At 40.3% G+C, this 25,993-nt stretch overlaps 1 protein-coding gene and 1 long non-coding RNA gene across 7 annotated transcripts in view; one reads left to right on the top strand and one right to left on the bottom strand.

Moving 5' to 3' along the window:
- Positions 1-21,904, bottom strand: part of LOC115098798 — a 37,810-nt gene extending 15,906 nt beyond the window's left edge. Inside the window, exon 1 of the long non-coding RNA XR_003858616.1 lies at positions 21,830-21,904. This is a non-coding gene — a long non-coding RNA (uncharacterized LOC115098798). The remainder of the gene's footprint in view (positions 1-21,829) is intronic.
- Positions 1-25,751, top strand: part of MSRB3 (methionine sulfoxide reductase B3) — a 292,235-nt gene extending 266,484 nt beyond the window's left edge. For all 6 annotated transcript variants that reach the window (XM_029615739.1, XM_029615744.1, XM_029615742.1 and 3 more), the window contains exons 6-7: positions 3,581-3,678; positions 22,352-25,751. In XM_029615739.1, the coding sequence (XP_029471599.1) occupies positions 3,581-3,678; positions 22,352-22,507 (254 nt within the window). In that variant the 3' untranslated portion in view covers positions 22,508-25,751. The remainder of the gene's footprint in view (positions 1-3,580; positions 3,679-22,351) is intronic.
- The last annotated feature ends 242 nt before the right edge of the window (positions 25,752-25,993 follow it).

The following is a 25,993-nucleotide window of genomic DNA, read 5'->3' as shown; positions in this document are numbered from 1 at the left end:
GCCTATAGAACACATTAACATTTTAGAATCTGTATCCATATATTATGGACAGCAAACTAAAAAAACTATAGGAAGGGAACCAATATAAAGTTTTTGTATATATATTTTGTATATATATTTGTATATATATTTTGTATATATATGTATTTTGTATATATATTTGTATATATATTTATATATATATATATATATATTTATATATATATATATATATATATATCTCTTTGTCTATATCTTTCTATCTATATCTCTATATCTCTCTCTCTGTCTTTTGTCTATCTATCTGTTCTCTCTCTTTTGTATCTACTCTTTTTGTATACTCTCTCTAGTTTTTTGTATATATATTTTTGTATATATATTTTGTATATAACCTCACAGACACAGCATCAGTGATCAACTCCTGGATTACGATAACAAACGAGGTTGCAGATCTATCCTGCCCATCCATCACCAAATCTCTGAAACCACCACAAGCCAATAGACACCCTTGGTACACTCCGACTCTAAAAACTCTGAAACAAGAACTTAGGAAAAAGGAAAACAAACTGGCGCAAAATCTCCATCCACAACCACACTTGCTAAACTATAAATCCCTCCTCAACACATACAGATTGGCTATCCTCAAGGCTAAAAAAGACTTTTATGCAAAAAAAATCCATAACTTCGCATTCGACGCCAAAGCCTTATTCTCATTTGTATCATCCCTTACAAAACCCTCTCCACCTATCATCCCAGATGAACAAGCAGCCGACAAAGCATTGGAACTAGCAATTTACTTCGACAACAAGATCACCAACCTCCTCAAGCCAATCGCCAATCTCAACCCAACTATCTCAACCCAACAGCTGACAGCAACAACACCCCAACAGCCGACAGCAACTACACCCCAGAGCACCTCTATCACAACCTCCACTCAACTTCTGACAGCAATACCTCCCAGCACTCCGACACACATCAAAAAATACAGCTTATCAGCATTCGAGACCCCATCATCCCTGGAAATTGAAAACATCCTCAATAAACTTAAACCATCCTCTCACCCACTGGACACCATTCCCTCCAAGCTCTTACTATCTATTCCCAACACCATCTCCAAAGCATTAGCAAACATCATAAACTGCTCTTTAACTCAAGGAAAGGTCCCAGAACAACTGAAAATAGCCATTCTGAAACCATTACTAAAAAAACCCAACTTGCCTACTACAGACCCTGCCAACTTCCGCCCAATAGCCAACCTACCCCTAATCTCAAGAGTAATGGAGAGATTCGTCAATAAGCAACTGGCCGATTACCTGGAGGAGAACAATATACTCTCCCCCTTTCAGTTTGGATTCAGGAAATCACAAAACACAGAAGCTCTACTAACATCACTATCTGACACCATCCTCCTGAACCTAGAAAAAAAACAATCGTACCTCCTCGCTCTTCTCGACTTATCCGCCGCATTCGACACGGTAAATCATGACATCCTCCTCGAGCGGCTATCAGATATAGGAATCCAAGGAGAAGCTCATAGTTGGTTTCAATCATTCCTAGAAAATAGATCCTACAAAGTCAAGATAAATAACATAGAATCACCTCCTATCAAATCAAGCAGAGGAGTACCTCAAGGTTCATCGCTCTCCCCTACCCTATTTAACATTTACCTGCTTCCACTCTGCCACCTACTCTCCAGTCTCAAGCTAAAGCACTATATTTTCGCTGATGACATTCAGATAATTCTTCCCATCACAGAATCACTCCAAAAAACCTGGGCTCATTGGAACAACTGCTTACTATCCATCAATTCCCTGCTATCCAGCCTCAACCTTATACTCAACAAAAATAAAACAGAAATCCTCATCATCTCTCCTGACGAAAACCACACACTCTTCAACATCCAAAGCTCAACACAATCCACAATACCACCCTTAAACCACTCACCTTCAGTCAGAGACTTAGGGGTGCGCATCGACGATCAATTCAACCTTAAATCTTTCATTCACAACACAACCAAAGAATGTTACTTCAAACTCCAAGTGTTAAAAAATCTGAAACCACTCCTTCACTTCAACGACTTCCGCTTAGTAGTCCAGTCCATAATTCTGTCCAAGTTAGACTACTGCAATTCTCTTCTGCTAGGTCTTCCGTTTTCGTCCATAAAACCCTTACAGATGGTACAAAACGCTGCAGCGAGGCTACTCACCAACACCAACAAAAGAGCCCACATCACTCCAATTCTGCTCTACCTCCACTGGCTTCCCATAAAAGCTAGAATCACCTTCAAGACATTATCAATGATCCACAAGGATATTATGGGAAGCGCTCACCTAAATCTTACCTCGCAACTCCGCCTTCACACATCAAAAAGACCCATCAGATATAATTATAAAGGTTCTTTATATGCTCCCCCGATTAAAACTTCGCTAGCAAAACGAGCACTCTCCACTGCTGGGCCCTCCCTATGGAACTCATTACCGCCAGATCTTCGTCTTGAAACCTGCCATCTTACCTTCAAGAAAAACCTCAAAACGTGGCTCTTCCGACAAGCCTATTCGGAATCGCAGAAACAATTCAACACAGGTCAAAGAGCAAAATAGCACAATATAAAGTCCACTACCGACTTTATACACTTAGGACCTTCAGGACCTTTTCTGGACAGTCCACCCACCTGCTATGAAAAACCATCTCTTGAAGCATCAGCTTTCTAGCTCATGCTCTTCCCATAGTTATTTTATTTTATATATCTTTTTTACGTTTAATATTTAATATTTATTGATCTATGTTCCTTTGTTCAATAATTTGTTGATTGTTTAATGTTATGCTGCACGTTCTCTGTTCAATACTTTGTCTATTGTTTAATGTACTCCCTTTACCTTTACCATGTTTAATGTAACGCCTTACCGGCGACAGTTTTGTTATATGGAAACCGACTTGATTTGATATGTATATCGAGAATGTCGGTATATAAAAACCCTAAATAAATAAAATAAATAAATATAGAAGTCTTAATATAATGTACATAAAGGACCTGATTTTCAAAAGGATTTCCATACATAAAACACTGTTTTATATGCCGAAATGGGCTTTTTGAAAATAACTCAGGAGTTGTGCATGTAAAAGTATTCATGGAAGTGATTTTGAGCCTACTTTTACACATACTTGAAAGAGGCATTTCTGGGGGTGGATTTCAGACAGGGAAGCCATTGACATGTACACATTTGATTTTGAAAGTATAGACATAAATGTATGCATGCACATTTATACCAGCTCCCAAGCAGGTGAAAATGAATGCACATATGCTATACAAGGTTATGTTAACTTGGATTAGAGATTGGGAATAACGATTCAAGGGTGTGGGTTTACAGCTGCTGGTGAGCCAGAACCTTTCAAACACATTCCCTTTGCTCTCAGTTTGAAAAGTGCTTTTTTTCCATAAAACTTATGAAAAGAGATAATTATTAAACAACTCAGAGATACTTATTTTTAACTTGTTTTTTTTTTTATCCTGTGGGCATAAAGGTTTTCTTTTATTTTGAAAACTATATTTACAGTATACTCGAAGCCTTACATGACTTTTTCGTCTCTCTGTTTTTACCAGGTTGGCCTTCATTTCATGATGTAATCAATCCTGATGCAATTACTTTCACTGATGACTTCTCTTATGGGATGCACAGGGTTGAAACAAGTTGCTGTCAGGTGAGTTTCAATCATGCAGAAGACTTCATGTTAATGGCTATGAAGAAATGGTACAAATCCACTTCCATACAGAAGACCAAAATTTCTGTCGATTACAACAGTAAAAATAAAGGGGTAGATTTTAAGAAAGTGCGCCTTCGTGTACTTTTGTTGGCGCACCAGGCGCAAACAAAAGTACGCTTGATTTTAGTAGATACGCGCGTAGCCGCGCAAATCCAGGATCGGCGCGCGCAAGGCTGCCAATGTCGTGTAGCCGGCGCGCACCGAGCCGCGCAGCCTGCCGCCGTTCCCTCCGAGGCCGCTCCGAAATCGGAGCGGCCTCGGAGGGAACTCGCTTTCGCCCTCCCCTCACCTTCCCCTCCCTTCCTCTATCTAACCCACCCCCCCAGCCCTATCTACGCCGCGCCGATCCGACACGCCCCCCTCGAAAAACCCCGGGACTTACGCGAGTCCCGGGGCTCTGCGCGCGCCGGTAGGCCTATGGAACATAGGCGCACCGGCGCGCAAGGCCCTGTTCACGTAAATCCGGGCGGATTTACGCGAGCAGGGCTTTTAAAATCCGCCCCAAAGTATGAGAGAAGGTCCCAACTTCCATATGACAAGATCAGCCTTTATTGTCACTATTTTTTTAATATTTTAGCTACTTTCACAGGTGTCCAATTCTTCTATGTGCAACAAAACCAACTGTGTAATGGATGCAGAAAAAGAGAGATGAAGTGATTTATCCCAAAATATAGATCTTTGTCTATCATCTAATTCCAAACACAAATCCTTCTTCCACATTTTCTCTATACCTATACATCTATGTACAGAATTTTCTTTTAAAAAGTTATAAAATCCTGAAGCCTATTTGGAAAATGAAATTATTTTAAATTAAGCCTATTGCCCGTCACCATAGTGAAATCCTGCAGAAATGACATCATGCCCTGTATGATGGTCTTCCATTAATTTTTCTTAGTGTAATTGTAAGGCTCAGTTCCAGAAATATTTGATGGATGAGTGAACAGTTCATATAGATTGAGATTTCTTTTCTACCCAGCATGGTTTTTCAGTGACAGTATAATTACAAGCATAAATATAGTCAGGATGAAACTGGTCCTTAACTCTAAAGTGCCTCCACACCGTGGATGTCTTGCAGGATCTCCTCTCCCTTTCTGCAGGCTTGGGTGCTGACACTGGGTTTGAGGGTGGACAGAGAGCCAAAAACCCAGGGGCATCTCTCATGCTCTTCACTACCTCCTCTTCTGGGGGCTTCTCAGTGCCCCGGCAGTATCGCCTTTCCCCTTTTGTGTCTGCTTCCTAGAGGATATTATGCTAGTAACTAGATCCTCGGATCTCTTTAGCTACTAAGATTTCAATATCCTTTGATTCTGAGAATCCATGACATGACTCATCTGGCTCACTACTTTATCATAGGAACTACTGCAGACTCTGCTCAGGATGAATCAGGGAGGAATGCTGGGCTGCTTTTGGCTGCACTGCTCCTACTGCCCTTGCACTTGCTTCTCCAATGTCACCCTCCACTGCTTCTGCCTTCTCCTGCCCCTGCATCATAGAAACACAGAAAATAGTGGGCGCAAGCAACACATGCTCTTCCAGCTTCAGCTTCCTCTTGCTCAACCCTGCCTGTGCCTACGGTTCCCACTGATTGAAAAAAATTCTCTTTAGCTTGGGTGGGGAGGTACTGATCTTCTCTGTGCTAGTAATGCTGCAAACTAGAAGTGGTTGGGTTTGCATTAATAGCTCCCTTCCAGAAGAGGCAAAATATTCCTCTAGCTTTACCACTGTTGGTGGTATTAGACCCTCATCCTCTTAATCCCTGTGGCATAATGGAATTCGGTTTGATGCGGTCACTAGAAACACCTAGGGAAAAAGGTTGGTTTTTTTTTTTTTTTTACAATATATATATATATATAATGTTATTGTACTCTAAATACTCAGTACTCACACACAGAAACACAGTGAGACTAGAGATTGGAATAAAGATCACACACTCATACTGTTATGCTTGCCACTCGCTGGGAGGTCCCGCAAACGACTTTACTTACCCAGGCCGGCAGGCCTTGCCACGACGAGACACCACTGAGTGGTGCACGCAGCAGGACACTGCCGGGAGCATTATCATCGAGTTGTTCCTTAGGCACGCACGCGCCCAACGTAGAGCCCTTTAAAAGGCCCACAGCGAGAAAAGCTGCGCTGCCCTTGGATGATGTCACAGCCGCTTGCCCTATAAAAGGCCCCTTCAGATGCTTCAGCTTTGCCTCAGCACAAGGTCACTTATCCTGACTTCGGCCTTATTTCGGTCCAGTTGTCAAGCCTTGTCTTGCTCCAAGTCTTCAGCCTTTCCTTGTTCCACTTCTAGCTTAAGGCTTCAGCCTTGCTCCACTTCAGTCTCTGCCTTGCTCCCATCAAGCCTCAGCATTCACCAAAACCCTGTGGACTCTGTCATGACCTGGCCCGTGCCAAGTCTCGCTCACCTGCCATTGGCGCAAACCTTAGGGCCCAGCCCATGAGGTTGCACCCATTATGCCAGGGCAAGAGGGGCTAATGCTCACGTTATTCTCAACACACACATGCATATGACACAGGCAGACTGCACAATGTACCCAGATAGCACGCACACTGTTGCTCAAAAGCATACCACAGCATTTGCTAAGTACTTGTCAGCACAGAAATGAACTAAAATGGTGCTTGGCAAACTTTTTCAGTTTCAGGTTGGAAAAAACTGAGTCACTGTCAATCCATGAAGATGACAGCTAGGATAGGCTGCTTAAAAAAATGCTTCACTTTGATTGGTTCTGCTCCTTCCTTCTTTTCTTATTCCTTCACTGTGATATCGCAGGATTCACTGACTTGCTTTGAAGAGGAAAAAATCCTGAAGTTTTGCTTACCCCATAGATTTCCATGTGATCCAAAAATGAATGCAATTGAAAATGTTTGTTATTTCTGGGGCACTATCTCTTCATTTTGGATTTCAATAAACTAAAACAAGAATACCCTTATTCGTTTTCAAAGAATGCACATCCTTCCTCCTACCTTTTTTTATTTATTTCAAACTTTTTTGTTTGCAACAAAAAAAACCACAATAATGTTAGCAATTGCATAGAATATCTCACGGTGCTGTATAATATCTGTTACAAAGTGATGCACAGGAGCCCAAACTTTCTGACATATTAATAACCAGCTATTCTTTTCAGTTACAACAGCTTGATATTTATATAAAATCCAGAAACTGTTACACTACATGTTGATATATAATTCCAAATTAATTTTATAGTAAATTAAAACCAGTTTGACAGCCACAGAAAGTAAAAATAAATACAATAGATTATTCACTATTTAACAGATCTGAATATAGAGCCAAATATTTCTATATAATGCTTAAATGGAACTCTTTTTGGAAATGAATGGTACAAATCTGCCCCAAACAGAAGACCAAAATTTCTGTAAATTACAAGAGTACATTAATATATGAGAAAAGATCCCAATTTCTTTATGATAAGACCAACATTTATTTTCACTATTTCTTAATATTATAGCTACTTTTACAGGTGTCCAAATTTCTTTATATGCAACAAAAAAAAACTGTTTAATGCAGTGGTGGCAATTCTGGTCCTCAAAGACTACCAGCCATTTAGGTTTTCAAGATATCTATTGAATATGCATGAAATAGATTTCCATGCACACTGCTTCAGTTGTATGCAAATATTTTGTGTGCATATTCATTAAGGATATCCTGAAATCCTGACTGGTTGATGGCCCTCAATGACTGGAATTACCCATCCCTGATGTAATAGATTTAGAAAGGAAGACACAAAGAGGCTTATCCCAACATACAGACCAAATCCTTTAGTTCCAAACCCAAATCTTTCTCCCACACTTTCTTCATACGGCTACATACAGAAGTTTCATTTAATAAGGTATACAATCATGAAGGCTGTTTGGAAAATGAAATTATTTTGAAACAGATCTATTCCAATTCCAGCTTATCCTTCTTATAGCCCAAATCTATATTTCTAGCCATAATACAGTGTCACAGCTGAAGCCATTGAAAATATTGATGAGAAGGTAAATGGCAATCTTGCTAAAAACATTAAAATTATTTAACGTATTCCCAGTTATCAACTGGCCAATACACCAGATCCCTCTTTCCTTTCATAAAGTCCAATCTATTATATTTTTTTATGAGTTTCAAATTATTATTGCACCAAATAGGCATCTTTTTATCTGCTAGCCAATCAGTTCTTACTGACTGCTTAATTAACTTCCTTAGGAAGGGGATATTTGACACTGTATGGTAGTTTTCCGGTTTGTCTAGACCCAGTTTTAGTTTAATAAGTGGTCACTCTGCAGCTTTTTTTAGTGGGGAGCATGCTATCAGTGAGGGAGGAATTTATTTTTGTTGCCCAGTTTGTGAGGCTTTCACATGCTGGCTTTACTAGTTTGGATGGACATGGATCTAGGGTGCAGGTTGTTGGGCGTAAGGCAGCTAGCGTTGGTTTGAAATCATTTTCCATGATTGGGGTAAATTAAACCCATATCTTTGGTATGTTATGGCATGGTCAGACTTATCTTTGTCTCCAGGAGGGGGATGTCTTGATGGTGTTGACGAATGTCCTTGATTTTGTTGTCAAAGAAAGCAGCAATATCATTTGCTATTAATTTTTATTTGGTGATGAGATTCTGTTGTGGTGAAGGTTTCATCAGACCATTTACTATTTCAAATAATTTCTTGGTTGGATTGAGAGCTTGCTCAACACAAAGGGAGAAATATGTTTTTTTTGCCTTAGTTGTGACCTTACGATATGTAGTCATATATAGTTTGCAATTAGTCTGTCCTCTTCAAGTACAGTTTTGCATCATTTTCTTTCTAGTTGTCATCCTTGGAATTTTAGGACTCAGAATTCTTGGGAGTACCAAGGTGAGCATCTATGAGGAGGGCATAGGACTTTTTTTGGAAGTGTAAATTTGTCCAAGGCTTTTGCTAGTTTTCATTCCATATGCTTACTTGGTCTGCTACAGTAGCTTTTCATCCATTGGGGAAAATTCTAGTGCATGTAGCAGGTTTTCTTGTTCTATATCATTTCCAAGGATCTCACCATGTCTATGAGAACTTAGGGCTACATTTACTAAGCTACGATAAATTTATATTGAACAATTATCACATATCACGGTATTGTGTTATATTTGCATCAAAAATCTGCCCCCTATTGAATTTATCTGCTTTGCATGCATAAAATTTACAAATGCATGCAAAACATGCCGTGCGCATGTTATAAAATCCAGGGTCGACGCGCGCAGGGGAGTGCACAATTGTGCAACCTGCACGCGCCGAGCCGAGCAGCCTGCCTCCGTTCCCTCCGCCCCCCCTCGCACCTTCCCCTCCCTTCCCTTATCTAACCCACCCCCCAGCCCTAATTAAACCCACCCCTGACCTTTATTGAAGACGTTACTCCTGCCTCCGAGCAGGCGTAACTTGCGCATGCTGGCTGTCCATCCCCCGGCCTGGTGGCTGTTCCTGAGGCCTTGGTCCTGCCCCCGGGCTGGTGCCCTGCCCACGGCCCCACCCTGGAAAGCCCACTTTTTCAAGCCCCAGGACTTACGCGCGTCCCGGGGCTTGCGTGCGCTGCCAGGCCTATGCACGATAGGCTTGGCGCGCACAGGGGGAGGCAGGGGTAGGTTTTCAGGGGATGTGCGCGTATCCCTTTGAAAATATACCCCTTAATGCATAAGTGATCCTGTGCAAATAAAATAATGTGGCTTGCATCAATCAAAAATATTCTAACGCAATCTCAGGAGTCTGGAATGCTTCTTAAAGGGCTACATAGTCTGAATAAACACCCCCTTCCAATGTGGCAAATCCCCCTGGGTTAGACTCCCACCTATCCTCTGCCACCTGTAGAAGTGGCACACCTATAAAAGAGTATAAAATATAGGAAAAAAATATTTGTGCAGCAATGCACCACCCTGCCCCATCCCAAACTCCTACCCTTTCCAAAAAATTACCCCAGGTTCCAAACCCCCCTAAAGGCATCCTACCCCCCCCCCCCCAGACCTCCCCAATGGTAAAAGTAATCCCTGATAGTCTACTGGCCCTCCACCCCCCTTCTAGTAAAGAAGTCCCTGGTAGTCTAGTGGCCTATGCTCCATCCTTTGGACCCCCCCCCCCCCCAATACCTTTAGAATAAATCCTTAGTGTCTAGTGGGGCTTGGAACACCCCATAGGCTCTGGACCGGTCAACACCATCTTTCAAAATGGCATCAACCAGCCTTTGCCCCATCATGTGAAGGAGCAAAGGCCAGCCAGAATTATTTTGGAAAATAGCATTGATTGGCCCAGGGTATAGAGGGGGATCCAGGCCCCACTGGATACCAGGGAATTTTTCTAAAGATATGGGGGGTCTGGGTTTGGACAATTAGACTATCAGGTACTTCTTTCATAGAAGGGGGGATTGGGTTGGGGGCCACTTCTACTGTTAAAGGGGTTGGACACAGATGGCCATATTTTACCAGGAGGGGCCATTTAATTCAGGACCTCCCCCTGTGATATTTCACCCTCCTGTGGTAACATATCACAGTTTTGATAAATGACTCCCTTAATTAGAAAGTTACCAGTTTATGAAAACAGATAATGCCATCTGTTGATGTTCCAAGCCTTCCACTACAATGTGGAATACCCTTTCTAGTATGTGCACCTTTTCCTGGTGGCCAGGAAATTGTTTGTGTGCAGTGTTGGGTTATTGATATATAAATTAAAGTCCCTCGTTACCACAAATTTGATTAATTTTATTTAATGTGAAATCTGTGATCAGTTCTAGCAGTTCTTGTATGGATGAGATGTTGTTTCTGGGAGGTTAATAGACCACTTGGAGCCCTATTGGATTTCTGTCTTCCAATTAGGCTAGTAAGGATTCTGATTCCAGCATGTGTAGGAGTAGGACTTAGCACATCTTGATATTGTTTTGGGCCAGAATTTCCACTTCTCCGCCACACATTTTAGGTCTGGGTTTATGTTTAAAGGAGAAAATCCAAAGGCATAGTTGTATATTCTTATTTATTATTTTTTTATTTAAGGATTTTTATATACCGACATACACTGTGAGTATCACATCGGTTCACATTGAAACATAAATTTAGCTTATTAGCACTTTACAGAGAACTCATCAAATATAGGAGAAACAGGAACTAGTTAATAATGCAGATAAGAGCAAGTATTAAAATTAAAATGAATAACATGATGTTAGATTACAGCGTTTTTTTTATAGAACTCTTAACAAGTAAGAATTATTAGAGGTTGGGGAGAAGGGGACAGAGTTGGGGGAATAGAGGGTACAGCAGGATAATATCGGATAGAAAGGGAGGTCTATTAAGGAGGGAGAGGGGGAGGGGAAATGGATAAAAAGTAAGGGTGAGGAGGAAATCACATATTGGGGGGTAGTGGGAGGAAAGTCAGAGGGACCGGTATTGGAGGGCAAAGGGGGAGGATATGCTTGGGAAGGTTTCAGCCTGTTTAGGTATATGCTTGTGTAAATATTCTTGAGGTAGAGAGGTAGCAGTCTGAAGATAGGAGTGCACAGGAGAGAGGTAGAGCAGTCTGCAAACTAGAATACTTTGGAGAATGCCTTGACTGAAAAAGCCTAATTTATAGTAGTAACAGATATATTTTCCTTATCTTATGGAGCTACCTTCCCAGTCTCGTAGTTGTTTTACCTTATGAGGAGCTTCCCTCCTAGTCTCATAGCTCACAAAGGGGTGAACAAAGGGGCATGCTGTTTGGCAAAGCCCTTCAGCGTTGGGACAGCTGGAGGGGGGAGGGTTCTTTTTAAGGGCTGGCTTGCTTCCTGCCCTGGGCAGTGGGAGTGGGTTGAAGGAGGAGCCCTGATTTCCCAGCTTTTGGTGTCTGTGGTGTGGGAGAGATGAGAGCCCCTGGAGATTGCTGGTGGGGTCTCCCTTTCCCCCTCTTTCTGTGCACTCACCTCAGACAACTAGTTTACATATTCAGAAGATAGATTCAAATGATCAAACACAATTATTGCATCAAGTGAAGAACAAACCAATGATAACATCAATCTGTGATCTCACTCAAACCTAAACACCTTTATGCCGTTATTGCCCCACAACAATCATAAACAGCATCTGAATTGCAATACACAAACACACAACAACCATGTGCACATTGTTACAATCATTCAAGGGTACTCATATTCAAAGGATCTGTCATAATTCAGGATGTGTGGACACTTGGGGCTGCTATTGGATTGATGCAGGCTAACCAGCACATAGCACTGCTTACAGTGCTTAGGCTTCAATAGGCAGCAGCTGACTGGAGGAAAGGGCTGGGCCAGAATAATCAGCAGGCAGCAGTGAGGCAAGGCTAGAACACCACTGAAGAACAGAATTGGAAACCACAATGGCAGAGGATCAAGGATCAGGACTGATTGCTCAGGTTCTGATCAAGGGAACTGAGCCTCCTTTTATTTCAGTATTGTCATAGTGTGCACCATAGGAAGTCCTGGAGGCTGGACCTATACATCTGGTGAGCCCTGCATGCCCATAGCCTAGGCCACAGGATGCAGCCCCAAAGCAGGACACCGGGAAACATGCTAGGATATGATATCACACCGGGCCCGGGGCCATGAGGTACAGAATGTGTAGCAGCTCTGGGGTAGTGGCGGCATGTTAGAGTATACTTCAATGCACTGAATAAAAATTCAGTATTTAGACCAGATTTCACTTCACTTCCATCTGGGACTTGGAAATGTCTTACTATGACTTTGCAAGTGTTCATATATCCTCAAAGTTCTTTGATATATTTTTTTTAGAGTAACGTATTTATATCTAATACTGTAAACCATATCTAGCATTTATGGCTTTAAGTTCAACTCTCATCACCAGAAATTGTTTCCTCCATTGCACCGTTGTCTTGAGATCTGAAACTATCAAAATCTTCCAACCTTCAAACTGCTATGGTGCTCTCATTTGTGACCACTGAAAGATTTCCAGCAACTACAGGTAACATAACATGCAGAGAACAAAAGGCCTTAGAAATTTCACTGTAGGGGGTTCTATTGATGAGCCATTTGTAAATCAGCAGCATCTTAAAAAAGGATTGCATAAATCCAATCGGGTCTGTTCCTTCTGCATTTTCTATGACCATCAAGACTTGAATGTTGTTTTTCCAGCTTCTGTTCTTGAAATTTTCCAAATTCATATTCAGCACCATGATCTTTCCCAATTTTTTTGTCTTTCTGTGATTATTTTTGAATTTGCATTTGTTGTTTGCTTAAGGACCTCTGTCTTGATCTGGATAACATCAGATTAAACTTTAACTCCAACACATCTGATTTTAGTTCAGATATTGCTGAATTATCTTTTAACAATTCCTTCACCTGTAGAAGCTTGTTCATTATTGATTTTAGAGAGACCTCAGAATCTTTGCTGGCCATTTTATTTTTTTTAGCTGGAGATGGCGGGACCTGCTTCACTAACACCTTGATGAATTGCCAAATTTGAGTCTCCTTTAGTTAATTTACTCATAGCCATGTTCTAGATCAAAGTGAAACTATACAGATTGAAATCAGGGGCTTTAACAATGAGAAACTGAATGATATTGAGAGAAATCCCAGGAACTGATTTCTCAAACAGCCATCTTGTATGCTACTCATTAAGGCCTCCTTATGTCCACTTGTAAACAGATCCTACTCAGGTCACATGATGCTCTGCTAGATGTGGTATTTTTTTTTCACCTGGATCCCAAAATTGCTGAATCTGAACATTAAGGGAGGCTGCATTAAAACTGAATGAGTGCATCAGGCCCTGGCTCCCTCAAGGAAGCAGGCTTTGCATGGTGATCCTGAAAATTCACAACTATGCGGACAAAGCTTGGATCATGGACAAAGCATGGCTATTTTGACCAGCAAGCTGTGCAAAAGAAATGTGCAAATTATGCTGAGGTTAAGCAAATGCTGTGGCAGCAGGGCATACCTTATAACGTAGTGGTTCTCAACCTTTTTTCCATCATGACACACCTGACAGATGATGCTCACATGCATGACACATTGCACACTACATTTAACAGCTATACTAAAAAAATAAAAATCCTAGATATTTTATTGTTGAGAATGATGCAGGAAAAGATAACATATTCTTTAACTTCAATAACTGGATATAAAATATCATTATTAAATGTTATTTTTTTTCATAAAAACTTTAATCTTTAATCTGGGACTGATATGCATATGCAGCACACAGTTTTTCGATACAGACAAACTCTCATGCATTTCACTGTCAACCTCAGAAAGTTCTGAACTCTTCTGAAGTTTAAACAGAGCAGAGTTAGGAAATTACCCCTTTCAACTCATCTTACAAAAATGATATTCAAATTCCAATATCCCCTCAGTAACAGTACTTCAAAATCCCTTCCCTGCCAGCCACTTTGTGAAATAACATGAAAACCTGCTAAAAAGGAATTTAGAAATTATATAGCATACCAACCATACCATAACAGCACTAACACCCAGGACTTGAACAGCAACAATTTTACCTATGAAAAAGCAAGACTGCAAATATAGAGCACAGTACACTTACCAAATGAAAACTAAAACTAGCCAGACTGCTCTAGATTCCTACACAGAATCTACATCCCAGTTAGCAGAATCCCTCATCTCTGTCAAACATGCAGACTGACTCTTATCTAATACAGAATACAAGAGCAAAAATTATAAACAAGCATACAGAGAAAACCTGAAACTCCAGGAAGCGGGGGGAGGTGCGGTGGGATGGTGGGGCAGGATACAGCAGGCCTATAACATTTCTGGCTTGGACTGGCGGAGGCACTGATTGCCAGGGTTGAGGGAAAAGCAGCAATAGGGAGCGGTGATGAGGAATTAAGTAGCAGCTCCTTCCTCTGCACTCTCCTCAAGCAGCAAGCGTATGTGGGTTGTTATAGAAAGCATAGGCTTGCTATGTCAAATTTTTGGTGACACACCTTCCACCCCTTGGTGACACATCAGTGTTATAACCACTGTTATAACGTGATGTATCCAGCCCATCTTAACATCACAGTCAATAATAAAAACCATGTGTTTGGATTGGTGCATGAGGTACAGCAGTTTTTGGCCTCCTGGGAAAGAGATTCAGCCTGAAGTCCTGTAGGACCCTCTTGATGCGTAGTCTTTGATTCTGAGACGCTATGCAATGGCCGTTCTTGTTTTTTTCTTTTCATTTATTAACTGTTTTCTTAATTTGGGAGCATGCTCTAACATGGGACTTGGGGCAGGGGAAACAGATCATGTAATTTTGATAACACTTTATGGCCACAGTGGTTTTTCGTTTTTACTCTCTTAGTTTCCTGGCATTTTTTATTGTTTCTCTCAGACATGGCTACTTCCGGTTTTCTTTTTCATCCAGTCCTAGAACCTTACACAGATAATAGGAAAGCAGCTGTGAATGATGTTTCTTTATTTTTTAGCTTTCCACTTCAATTATTACAGTATTAGATCAACAACCTCTCTTTTTTTTTTTTTAAATTTATTTTCTTATTTCTCCTTCTGTCGCTGTTACATGTTTGAGGGGCATCCAGGTGCTTAGAGATTGATTTTAAAAGTGTTGCTCACTCAAAAATGCTTACATACGCATGTTTGTGAGCTGCATGCAAGCAACGTAGATTTTAGAAAGCCACAAATTAAGCACCTATATACCCATGCATGTGTGAGAAATAAAGGGGTGGGGCATGGATGCTCCAGGCGGGATCAACACGTGCTTAACTCTGTATTTTAAAACTGAAAATTGCAGCGCAGATAGGCTGGATATCCATGGAACTTTACTGCTGCTCCTGATTAGGAGTAAGTCTGTAGATCGCAAGTTTATGGGGTTATAGGACAGGGTGAGGGGTCTGGGTTAACTGTGTGGTCTGCAGGATGAAGAATCAAAGGCATCTGAAAGACCCTGATATTTTTGGGACAAACTGGTACACTAATGTAAAACTGGGCATGTGTTGCCCACGAACATGTTTTAAAATCTGCTTACATGAGCGTGTAAAAGATGACAAAGTCCTAGGGAAGACATGCACGCTAGCTTTGCTTGAGTATCCTCTTAAAATACTCGTGGTTGGTGTATTTTAAAAAATACATGCACAAGATTTAAAATTCCAGCATATCTTTGCTCTTGTGCAAATATATGCTTGTATGGGTGCATGTGCGCTTGTTTTAAAATTACCATCTTAATGAGCCACAGAGGATCGTCATTAATTTTATTGCGAAGAAATGCACTGGGTATGATACAGCTATATCTCAAATGATAGTGGAGCTTTTGGCAAATTTCTTTGCTTCTGAGCGACCTTATTTTTTTCCTCCTAATTGTTTTTTTTATTATTTTGGACTATGCTACATTATGATGTTTCTATTTAAAAATATAAGAACATGCCATACTGGCTCAGACCAAGGGTCCATCAAGCCCAGCATCCTGTTTCCAACAGTGGCCAATCCAGGCCATAAGAACCTGGCAAGTACCCAAAAACTAAGTCTATCCCATGTTACTGATGCTAGTAATAGCAGTGGTTATTTTCTAAATCAACTTAATTAATATCAGGTAATGGACTTTTCCTCCAAGAACTCATCCAGTCCTTTTTTAAACCCAGCTACACTAACTGCACTAACCACATCCTCTGGCAATAAATTCCAGAGTTTAATTATGCGTTGAGTGAAAAAGAACTTTCTCCAATTAGTTTTAAATATGCCACATGCTAACTTCATGGAGTGTCCCCTAGTCTTTCTATTATCCGAAAGAGTAAATAACTGATTCACATTTTCCCGTTCTAGACCTCTCATGATTTTAAACACCTCTATCATATCCCCCCCTCAGCCATCTCTTCTCCAAGCTGAAAAGTCCTAACCCCTTTAGTCTTTCCTCATAGGGGAGCTGTTCTATCCCCTTTATCATTTTGGTCACCCTTCTCTGTACCTTCTCCATTGCAACTATATCTTTTTTGAGATGCGGCGACCAGAATTGTACACAGTATTCAAGGTGCGGTCTCACCATGGAGCGATACAGAGGCATTAGGACATTTTCCGTTTTATTCACCATTCCCTTTCTAATAATTCCCAACATTCTGTTTGCTTTTTTGACTGCCGCAGCACACTGAACCAATGATTTCAATGTGTTATCCACTATGACACCTAGATCTTTCTTGGGTGGTAGCTCCTAATATGGAACCTAACATTGTGTAACTATAGCATGGGTTATTTTTCTCTATATGCATCTCCTTGCACTTATCCACATTAAATCTCATCTGCCATTTGGATGCCCAATTTTCCAGTCTCACAAGGACTTCCTGCAATTTATCATAATCTGCTTGTGATTTAACTACTCTCAATACTTTTTTTGTATCATCTGCAAATTAGATTACCACACTCGTCATATTTCTTTCCAGATCATTTATAAATATATTGAAAAGTAAGGGTCTCAATACAGATCCCTGAGGCACTCCACTGCCCACTCCCTTCCACTGAGAAAATTGTCCATTTAATCCTACTCTCTATTTCCTTTTAGTCAGTTTGTAATCCATGAAAGGACATCGCCACCTATCCCATGACTTTTTACTTTTCCTAGAAGCCTCTCATGAGGAACTTTGTCAAATGCCTTCTGAAAATCCAAATTCACTACATCTACCGGTTCACCATTATCTACGTGTTTATTAACCCCTTCAAAAAAGTAAAGCAGATTTGTGAGGCAAGACTTGCCTTGGGTAAAGCCATGCTGACTTTGTTCCATTAAACCATGTCTTTTTATATATTCTGTGATTTTGATATTTAGAATACTTTCCACTATTTTTCCTGGCACTGAAGTCAGGCTAACTGGTCTGTAGTTTCCCAGATCGCCCCTGGAGCCCTTTTTAAATATTGGGGTTACATTAGCCACCCTCCAGTATTCAGGTACAATGGATGATTTTAATGATAGGTTACAAATTTTACTAATAGGTGTGCCCGTGGCAAATGCAAAGAGCCCACGGCTTACCTGGGGCTGTGGGCCAAAGACGGGCGAGATTCGCCGGTGGAGCAGCGCTGGCCGATGGCCTCGGGGCGCTCCTGTGCTCCAAGGGCGGCGTGGGCCAGCATCATCAGGGCGCTCCGGCGTGTCCTGATGACGTCGGCGATGTCGCCATGCACTGGGGGGGGGGGGGCGTTCCTGTGGGCCGGCGTCATCGGAGACAGCTGCGGCCAGCCCTGATGACGTCGGCCCGAGTACTTAAGGCACGAACCGCGCCGCAGCCAGGCTCTTTCACCTCTCCCCAGGGACAGACATCCCACTCACCCACCCCAGGGAAGGGATTAAAGGTGTCAAGGATCAGTGCGGGGACAGGGCACTTACGTGCTTGTAGGTAATGTCGCAGCTTGGGGGCGGGAACCCGGGCCAATAAAGAATTATTAGACCTAGGTCAGCCGTGAGGCTGACAAAAGGCAGGTCTTAAAAGGGGTAGGGACCACGCCTGGAGGCAGGGCCCCCTTGCTTGTAAACGCGGTGGGGATTCGGAAGTGATGTCGCCTTGCTGGAATCGTGGCGGGTGGCAAAATGTGGGTTTTTATATACTGGCATTCATGATAGAATCACATCATGCTGGTTTACAATTAACAGGGAGTGGGTGAAACAAGAACATGGAATGAGTGCACAGCAACCAACAAGTTACAATAAAACAAGGCTAGTTAAACTGGGAGAAGAGGGAAAGCTAGACAGAATTAACAGAATGAGGTGTAATTTTACAGTATTTACAGTATATACGGTATTCTGATGTGTCTGATTGAAGAAAATGTTGATCAATAAGAGCTGCGACCGATTCATACCAAGATTAATGTGTTACGTGCAATTATTTTGGGGATGGAAAAGGGGCAGGATGCCGAAGGGAGCCAGAGAGGCGTCTCGGCTCCCAGAGTCAATAGGTCTGAAATTTCATTTTTTAGTTCCTTCAGAACTCTGGGGTGTATACCATCTGGTCCAGGTGATTTACTACTCTTCAGTTTGTCAATCAGGCCTGCCACATCTTCTAGGTTCACTATGATTTGGTTCAGTCCATCTGAATCATTTCCCATGAAAACCTTCTCCGGTACGGGTATCTCCCCAACATCCTTTTCAGTATGGCCTTATCGTCTCTAAGTGCCCCTTTAACCCCTTGATCATCTAATGGTCCAACTGACTTCCTCACAGGCTTTCTGCTTCGGATATATTTTTTAAAGTTTTTATTGTGAGTTTTTGCCTCTACAGCCAGCTTCTTTTCAAATTCTCTCTTAGCCTGTCTTATTAATGTCTTATATTTAACTCGCCAACACTTATGCATTATCCTATTTTCTTCTGTTGGATCCTTCTTCCAATTTTTGAATGAAGGTCTTTTGGCTAAAATAGCTTCTTTTACCTCCCCTTTTAACCATGTCGGTAATCATTTTGCTTCCTTCCACCTTTCTGGACTGTGGACTGTGCTTCTAGAATGGTGTTTTTTTAACAATAACCATGCCTCTTGCACACTTTTTACCTTTGTAGCTGCTCCTTTCAGGTGTTTTCTATCTATTTTTCTCATTTTCTCAAAGTTTCCCTTTTGAAAGTTTAGCACGAGAGCCATAGATTTGCTTACTGTCCCCCTTCCAGTCATTAATTCAAATTTGATCATATTATGATCACTATTGCCAAGCGGCCCCACCACCGTTACCTCTCTCACCAAATCCTGTGCCCCACTGAGAATTAAACCTAAACACTGAGAATTAGAGTTTAGAAACAGAAGAGTACTCCAAACATTGGAATCTCAGCTTAGGCTCTAAAGTGCCACCCCTGGGTGATATTCTTTTGCTTTTCTGCTCAGCTACTGAGAGAACGGTTTTTTCCTTCTCTACAGTGGCGGATTTTGTTGAGCTGTGTATCAGTAGCAGCTATTGTTGGCCTAAGAAATGGTGAACTGGAGGGTGTGGTGGGAAGGGGATAGGGGGATTGTACATTTGTTGGTGGGGTTTCCTTGAGAGTTTAGGTTATTGAGGGGTGGGTAAAAGGAACAAATTAGGTTTTTCAAGACTGTCCTCCTATTTAATGGTTTTATTATATAAGTTTTGAACATGAACGCATTTATTTATTTAATTTATTTATTTTTTATTTTTATATACCGCGGTTCCTATATGAGATACAGATCACCTCGGTTTACAATAAACAGAAAACTTCGCTCAAAGGCAGTACATAAAACAGTAGAATACTAAAAAATACTAAAAACGGTACAACTGGTGCAGCTGGTACAACTGATACAACTGGTACAACTGGTGCAAATGGTACATAGAAAACTAGAGCTGATACAATAGGTATATAAAACTTGTGGAACAGGAGCTTGGAAGCAGGCAGTGGAGTTGGAGGTAACGTACAGGAAGAAACTGTGAAACTGGTCTGGTCTGTTATAGCATGCATAAATTGAACTTGTGGGTACACTGGCCTTGTTTAATATCAATGATCAGATATCTTACATTAACATTGTCTTTATATACTATATTAATGGTGGATCTCTGTTACATCCCTTAACATGTGGGGCATTGGTTCACCAATTCAATGTGCTAGAGCGTTACAATTTTTAAAATCTCAGAGGGTTGCATTTCTGCAGGAGACACACATTTCCAAAGCAGAACATGACAAATTATGTAGAGGCTGGGAGGCTGTACGCAGCCTCTTATTCTTCCAGCAGTAGAGGGAGTGCATTCTTTTACATAAGGAACTTTCCTGCAGAGTCCATAAATAGCATTTTGATCCAGAGAAGAGATTCATTATTCTGGAGGAGAGCCTTTTTGATCGCACTATAACTTTGGTGAACCTATATGGTCCTAACTCTGGTCAAAATGCTTTTTATAATGATCTCCAGAGGGAATTGGCCACTTATAATACTAGAGGCTTAGTGTGTTATTGTGAATTGGTAACTGGTTAAAAGAGAGAAAGTGCAGAGTAGGATTAAATGGTCTGTTAACCTAATGGAAAGAGGTACATAGTAGAGTGCCCTGGGAACTTGGACAGTGACTAGTGTTTAACTTATACATTAAAGTTCTGGAAAATGGAGTGAGTAAGGTGATGAAATTTCCAGATGGAACAAAATTATTTAAAGTAGTTAAAGCGCAAGATAGTATGCAAGGTTCGATAGAACATTGGTTTGACTCTGCATGGCACATCTTATATTAATACTCTGTGCTTTCTGTCTAGAGTGTAAGTTCCATGGAGAAGGCTGCTATATAAATGTACATATACTATATATACTATCTATCTATCTATCTATATATATATATAATGCTTATTTAATCCTGTTAAATGTATAACGCTCCGGCGTAAGTTCCTGTTCATTGTACACCGACGTGATATCTTTGATGAGCGGCGGTATATAAAAAACTATAAATAAATAAAAAAATAAATAAATAAATAAATAAATAAAGTTTTTAGTAATGAAACAAGAGTTCATTAACTACCTATGATGAAATACAATTTTCTTGCAGATTATATATGACAATACAGTTACTAATATTTAAGAGTAGATAAAATATTTTGTTTCTAATCAAATGTCTTAAATATCTCAAAAATGCAAAAAGCATGAATAAGAGTTCACTAGGTTTTACATGCCAATTTTTAGCTCACACAATGTTTTCAGCTGTAGCTCATTGTTTGTAAGTACTCCCATTGATATGCCTCGAGCTTTATAAGCTTGGCAAATTTAGCACATGTAGTTCATTGGTACAAAAACTTCAATTCAAATGGAAAATCAACAAGTTTATATATCCTTTTTTAAAATGAGAAACCCAATGGTTCTTCGTAGATATGTGCTTCATTTTATCGGTTCGGGCTTTGTTTTCAGGCCCCAGCGGGAAATGTCATTTTTCCCATAGTTTGGTTTTTTTTGTTGGTCTGATTTTCTTGTTAGTGTGCGCTAACCATAGTTAGCACATACTAACATTTTAAAGTTAGCGCGTGCGAACATGAACTACGAATTGATCCAAAATTTCGGCACCCCCAAACCATGACGAATTAGACAATTTTGTCGAAATTGTCTAATTCATTAAAAACGAATGCACATGTCTAGTTCTTCATACCCCGTGGCAAATCAACAGAATTATATATCCTTTTTCTGAGTGAGAACCCCAATGGTTCTTCTTACCCCAACAAGGGCCCAATTGTTTCACCACTGTTGGCTTCTTCAGGGGGAGATGGTACTTGTTTTGCCACTCTGGTACTAATCCAAAATCAATAAATAAGCATATAATAATATACAAACATTATAAAGTGTAAAAAAAAACTGTTTTGCAGGAAAGTTTTTGTATTGTAGAGCAAGCTTTTACATTGGATTTATACTTAAAAATGCTTTGCACTAAAAATTGTATGCCAATATCTACGATGATATCTAAAAGATTTTTGTATTTGTTTAAAAATAAAAAAAATAATTGTAAAAACAATTACAAATAACAGTACTATAAAAATTCCAAAAAACAATTTGACAGAAACCATCGGAAAAAGTTTACCTCTCTGAATCATTGAAACTTGGTTTATATATATATATATATATATATATATATATATATATCTTGTACAAAGCTTTAGTAGCTATGTTATCATTATTGATAAACCAAATTTCTAAGCATCAGTCTTCTAGAAATGCAAATATTAATTTGTTTTGTTTCAGTGCGGTGCACACCTTGGGCATATCTTTGATGATGGACCTCATCCAACTGGGAAAAGATACTGCATCAACTCTGCTTCCTTGTCCTTTGTGCCCAACGAGACGGATAGTATACAAGAAGGCAGCAGTCCAGCATCATCAGAAAAAACTGAGCTTTAGAGTAAAGTGCATTGAAAAAGTGTTGCTATGCTACATAACTTGTAGCATAAATATTTTCTAATCGACCTACTATCTTATTAAACCTTGTTTTAAAGAAGTTCTATATTATTCACTTTGCCTTAATCACAGTTTCGGTTATTTTATATTATATATACAGCATGGAGGTAATTTTCCTAAGGAGCTATGTGCATAAAACTGTTTTACCTGCCTAAATGGATTTTTGAAAATTTCTTTTACACACTTAACTGCTTTTGAAAATTCACTCCATAGGGTCCGTAATTGAACTTTTGAAAATTGCTAAGATATATGTTACTTTTACACATGTAGCTCCTTTGAAAATTCACTCTGATATATAGAAACAGAGATATATGCACTGTTCTTTTGATGACTGCTTTACAAATATCTTTAAATGAAACATGTCATTTGAAAGTTATTTATTTATCATTTTGAAAAGAAGCCAATTGAAGTAACCACAGCACAGAAAATAAAACATGAAAATTATATATATTTCACAAAAGCACTAGTGATTGTGGATCTTCGTACAGTGATGCCACACGCTTGTGATCTGACCCACATTACAAACTACTGTATGGCAATTACCTTATCAAAGTATCATGACACAGTCTGCAACTTTTTTAAACAGAAGTGCGGGTGCACACATGCGCATGTTCATCGGCCTGCGCCCAGGGACACGGTCATTTTATAACATACGTGCATATATCCGCGTATGTTATCAAATAGCCTGGATGAGTATACTCGTGTGCTCAGTTTTAAATGGACATACACATGTGCGCACAAATCCCGTGCCTACCACGTAAGTGGTAGGCACGGGACGCATGCTGATGCCATTGCCGCTCTTCCCAGTTCACCCAGTTAAGGGATAGGACTTCCAAAACCCCCTAATTTAATAGCGTCTCTTCTCTCCTGTTAGCCCTGGCCCTTAAATCCCCGCTGACTTGCTTAGATTTTTTTTTTTGTTTTAACACTTACACGTTATCCACATCACAAGTAAAGTTATACAGCAGGGGATCCCAGTGCACAATATGTATGTACGCACAAATTTCAAGTGTAAATCCCGAGATGCCCATGGCCTATCCATACCATGCCTACACTCTGCCCCTTTTTATAAACTTTTTATTTGTGCGCGCAGCAGGAGATGTGCGCATACACGGGCAGTTTATCAAATCGGCATGCACCAGCCCAACTTGTGCATGCATCTCCCAGTTTTGGTGCATGCCATGCTTATAAAATGCACCTATAAATGAATAATTTCCATCACCTTTCATGTGTTCATTAGCCTAACAGAAATATAACTTCCTCTCAATTACTTTGGGTTTCTTTTGACAAATTTTATTTTTGTGGATTAATATGATGCTTTCTTTAAATACGTCCAAGGTTTCTATGCACAGGAGGCAGGCCTCGTTCAATGGAAGGGAGACTCTAGAATGACTGTTCATAGAAAAAGTAGACTTAGGCATAATCTAAAAAAATATTTCTTTACCAAGAGAGTAGTGGAAGAATGGAACAGCCTCCTTGTGGAAGTGGTTGAGATTAGAAAGCTATCTGAATTCAGGAAAGCATGGGGTAAACATAGAATTCTGAAGGCGTGGTAGGGATTGTTAAACTGAATTAGTTGGTGTGAATGGACAGGCTAAATAGGCCCTATGATCTTTTTCTGCTACCATGTTTCTATATTTTAACTGTTGTCAAAAAGATACTGATGTTTACTTTAAGACACTTCAAAAACCACTAATAGGACATGAAAAGGGGCATGCAAGAAATGTGCATCAAAATCCGACCCTGTAGGCGAAATGGGAGGTGGTCATATTCATCTAATTTGTCTCACACCACTGGAGTAACACTTCACCGAAATCTTGGATCCGGACATTAATGCTGGTCTTGCAGAGTTTACAGAGGCAGCATTGTGAAGACAATAGGGCCAGCTGATCAGTAATCTGAATGACAAAACACAAAATAGGAGTACACAGTGAGATTCCACTAACGTTTCTTACAGGGTTTTACATGCCCTTACTTGTCTATATAGCCTGTTGGAGCCTAGTGGGTGGAGGAACATTTGGTAAGTTTGGGGGGTCAGGTAGATACGGGATCATTTTGGAAAGTTGGAAATAAACTTGGGCCAGGGAGTCATTGAGGAAGGTTGGGTTCAGGGTGGTCCACTCACATATTACAGGGTAGAGGCAAAAAGGGATGCATATATTGCAACAATGCATGGCTTTGGGGAGAGCATGCCTATGGAGCCCGCAGATACCATAGAGTGAGAGGATTTGGAGCAGGAGGGACAATGTGATGATTCTAGAATCAGTGCCATGCCCACTAAACATGGCAAACATGCATCCTCATTTGACATCCAATCAGGAAAGTGGACAAGGAGAAGGTCTGGGAACAGATGGTGTCTTGGTTAGCCCTGACAGATACATCCCATTGATGTGTGGTAGGAATCTGACAGCCCTAAGTCAGCAGGGCACCAGTATCTGATAATCTTCCCCGTAATTTTGGGGCAGCATTAACAGAAACACAATATTTCAGCATCTCAAAGGTGTAAGGAAAAAGGCTTTGCATTCTAACTAAAAGGATTTGTGACTTCAAAGAAGCCATCCAATCCCAGACTGCTGGTCAGGCTGAAGTCTCAGAACAACTAAAGTGTTTTTTGGAGAAACTAAACAAAATTACAGATTTCAGGTTACTACCAATACTGCCGTATGACCCATCTGCCAAACCAGCTCCCACCTCTTCCACTGTATCTTCTCCATTAGGTTGCTCAGGGCCATGCATAAGAGGTAGAAAATTTGGATAGGGGCCCCCAAGCTTTAATTGGTGTCTACCTCCTAACCATTCCTCCTAATTTCTCTCAATGCCTTCTGTAAGAGATTTGCCTCTCAACTGCTGCAGTCTTGTTTGAGATACATTAAACTTATATGGAAAGACAAAATTTGAGTAATTTGGTACTAGGGAATGCTGTTAGCAGAAGCTGCATGTGAGTGAGCAGGACAAATATGTATTTTTGCTGGGGAAAGTTTGCATTTTAATTTTGTAATAGAAATTGTGTGTTGAACTATTACAGTTTATGAATACTGTGTGCTGTTTGTGAGTGTTTGCATTGTCTAAGGCTTAAATTTAATTCTGAGTGTATCTCTATGTACTGGATAAGTAATCACTGCTCCTTCATTCCCACCCACCCCAGAAATGTTAACCCAATAAAGAGGATATTTTTTCACACTGTTAATTATGGATTTAAATCAATATGTAATTAACACTGATTTTATTAACGGACTGTTTTCAGTCTTATTGTAAGTCATTGCCAAGCTAACATAAAACACAACTAAATTTGGTTAAGTATATCCACCCTTTAAGCAACTTTAAATAACATTAACAACTCAACAACATTAAGATGCAGACATAGGACCATCACAAAACCAAATGAAACCCTGAAAAATGCAAGAAAAAATGATGCAAAAATTGAAGTAT

This window comes from Rhinatrema bivittatum, chromosome 9, assembly GCF_901001135.1.
Source record: "Rhinatrema bivittatum chromosome 9, aRhiBiv1.1, whole genome shotgun sequence".
In the NCBI taxonomy this organism is placed as follows: Eukaryota; Metazoa; Chordata; class Amphibia; order Gymnophiona; family Rhinatrematidae; genus Rhinatrema; species Rhinatrema bivittatum.
Note: the sequence above shows the minus strand (reverse complement) of the source record. Positions and strands in the feature narration are given on the sequence as shown.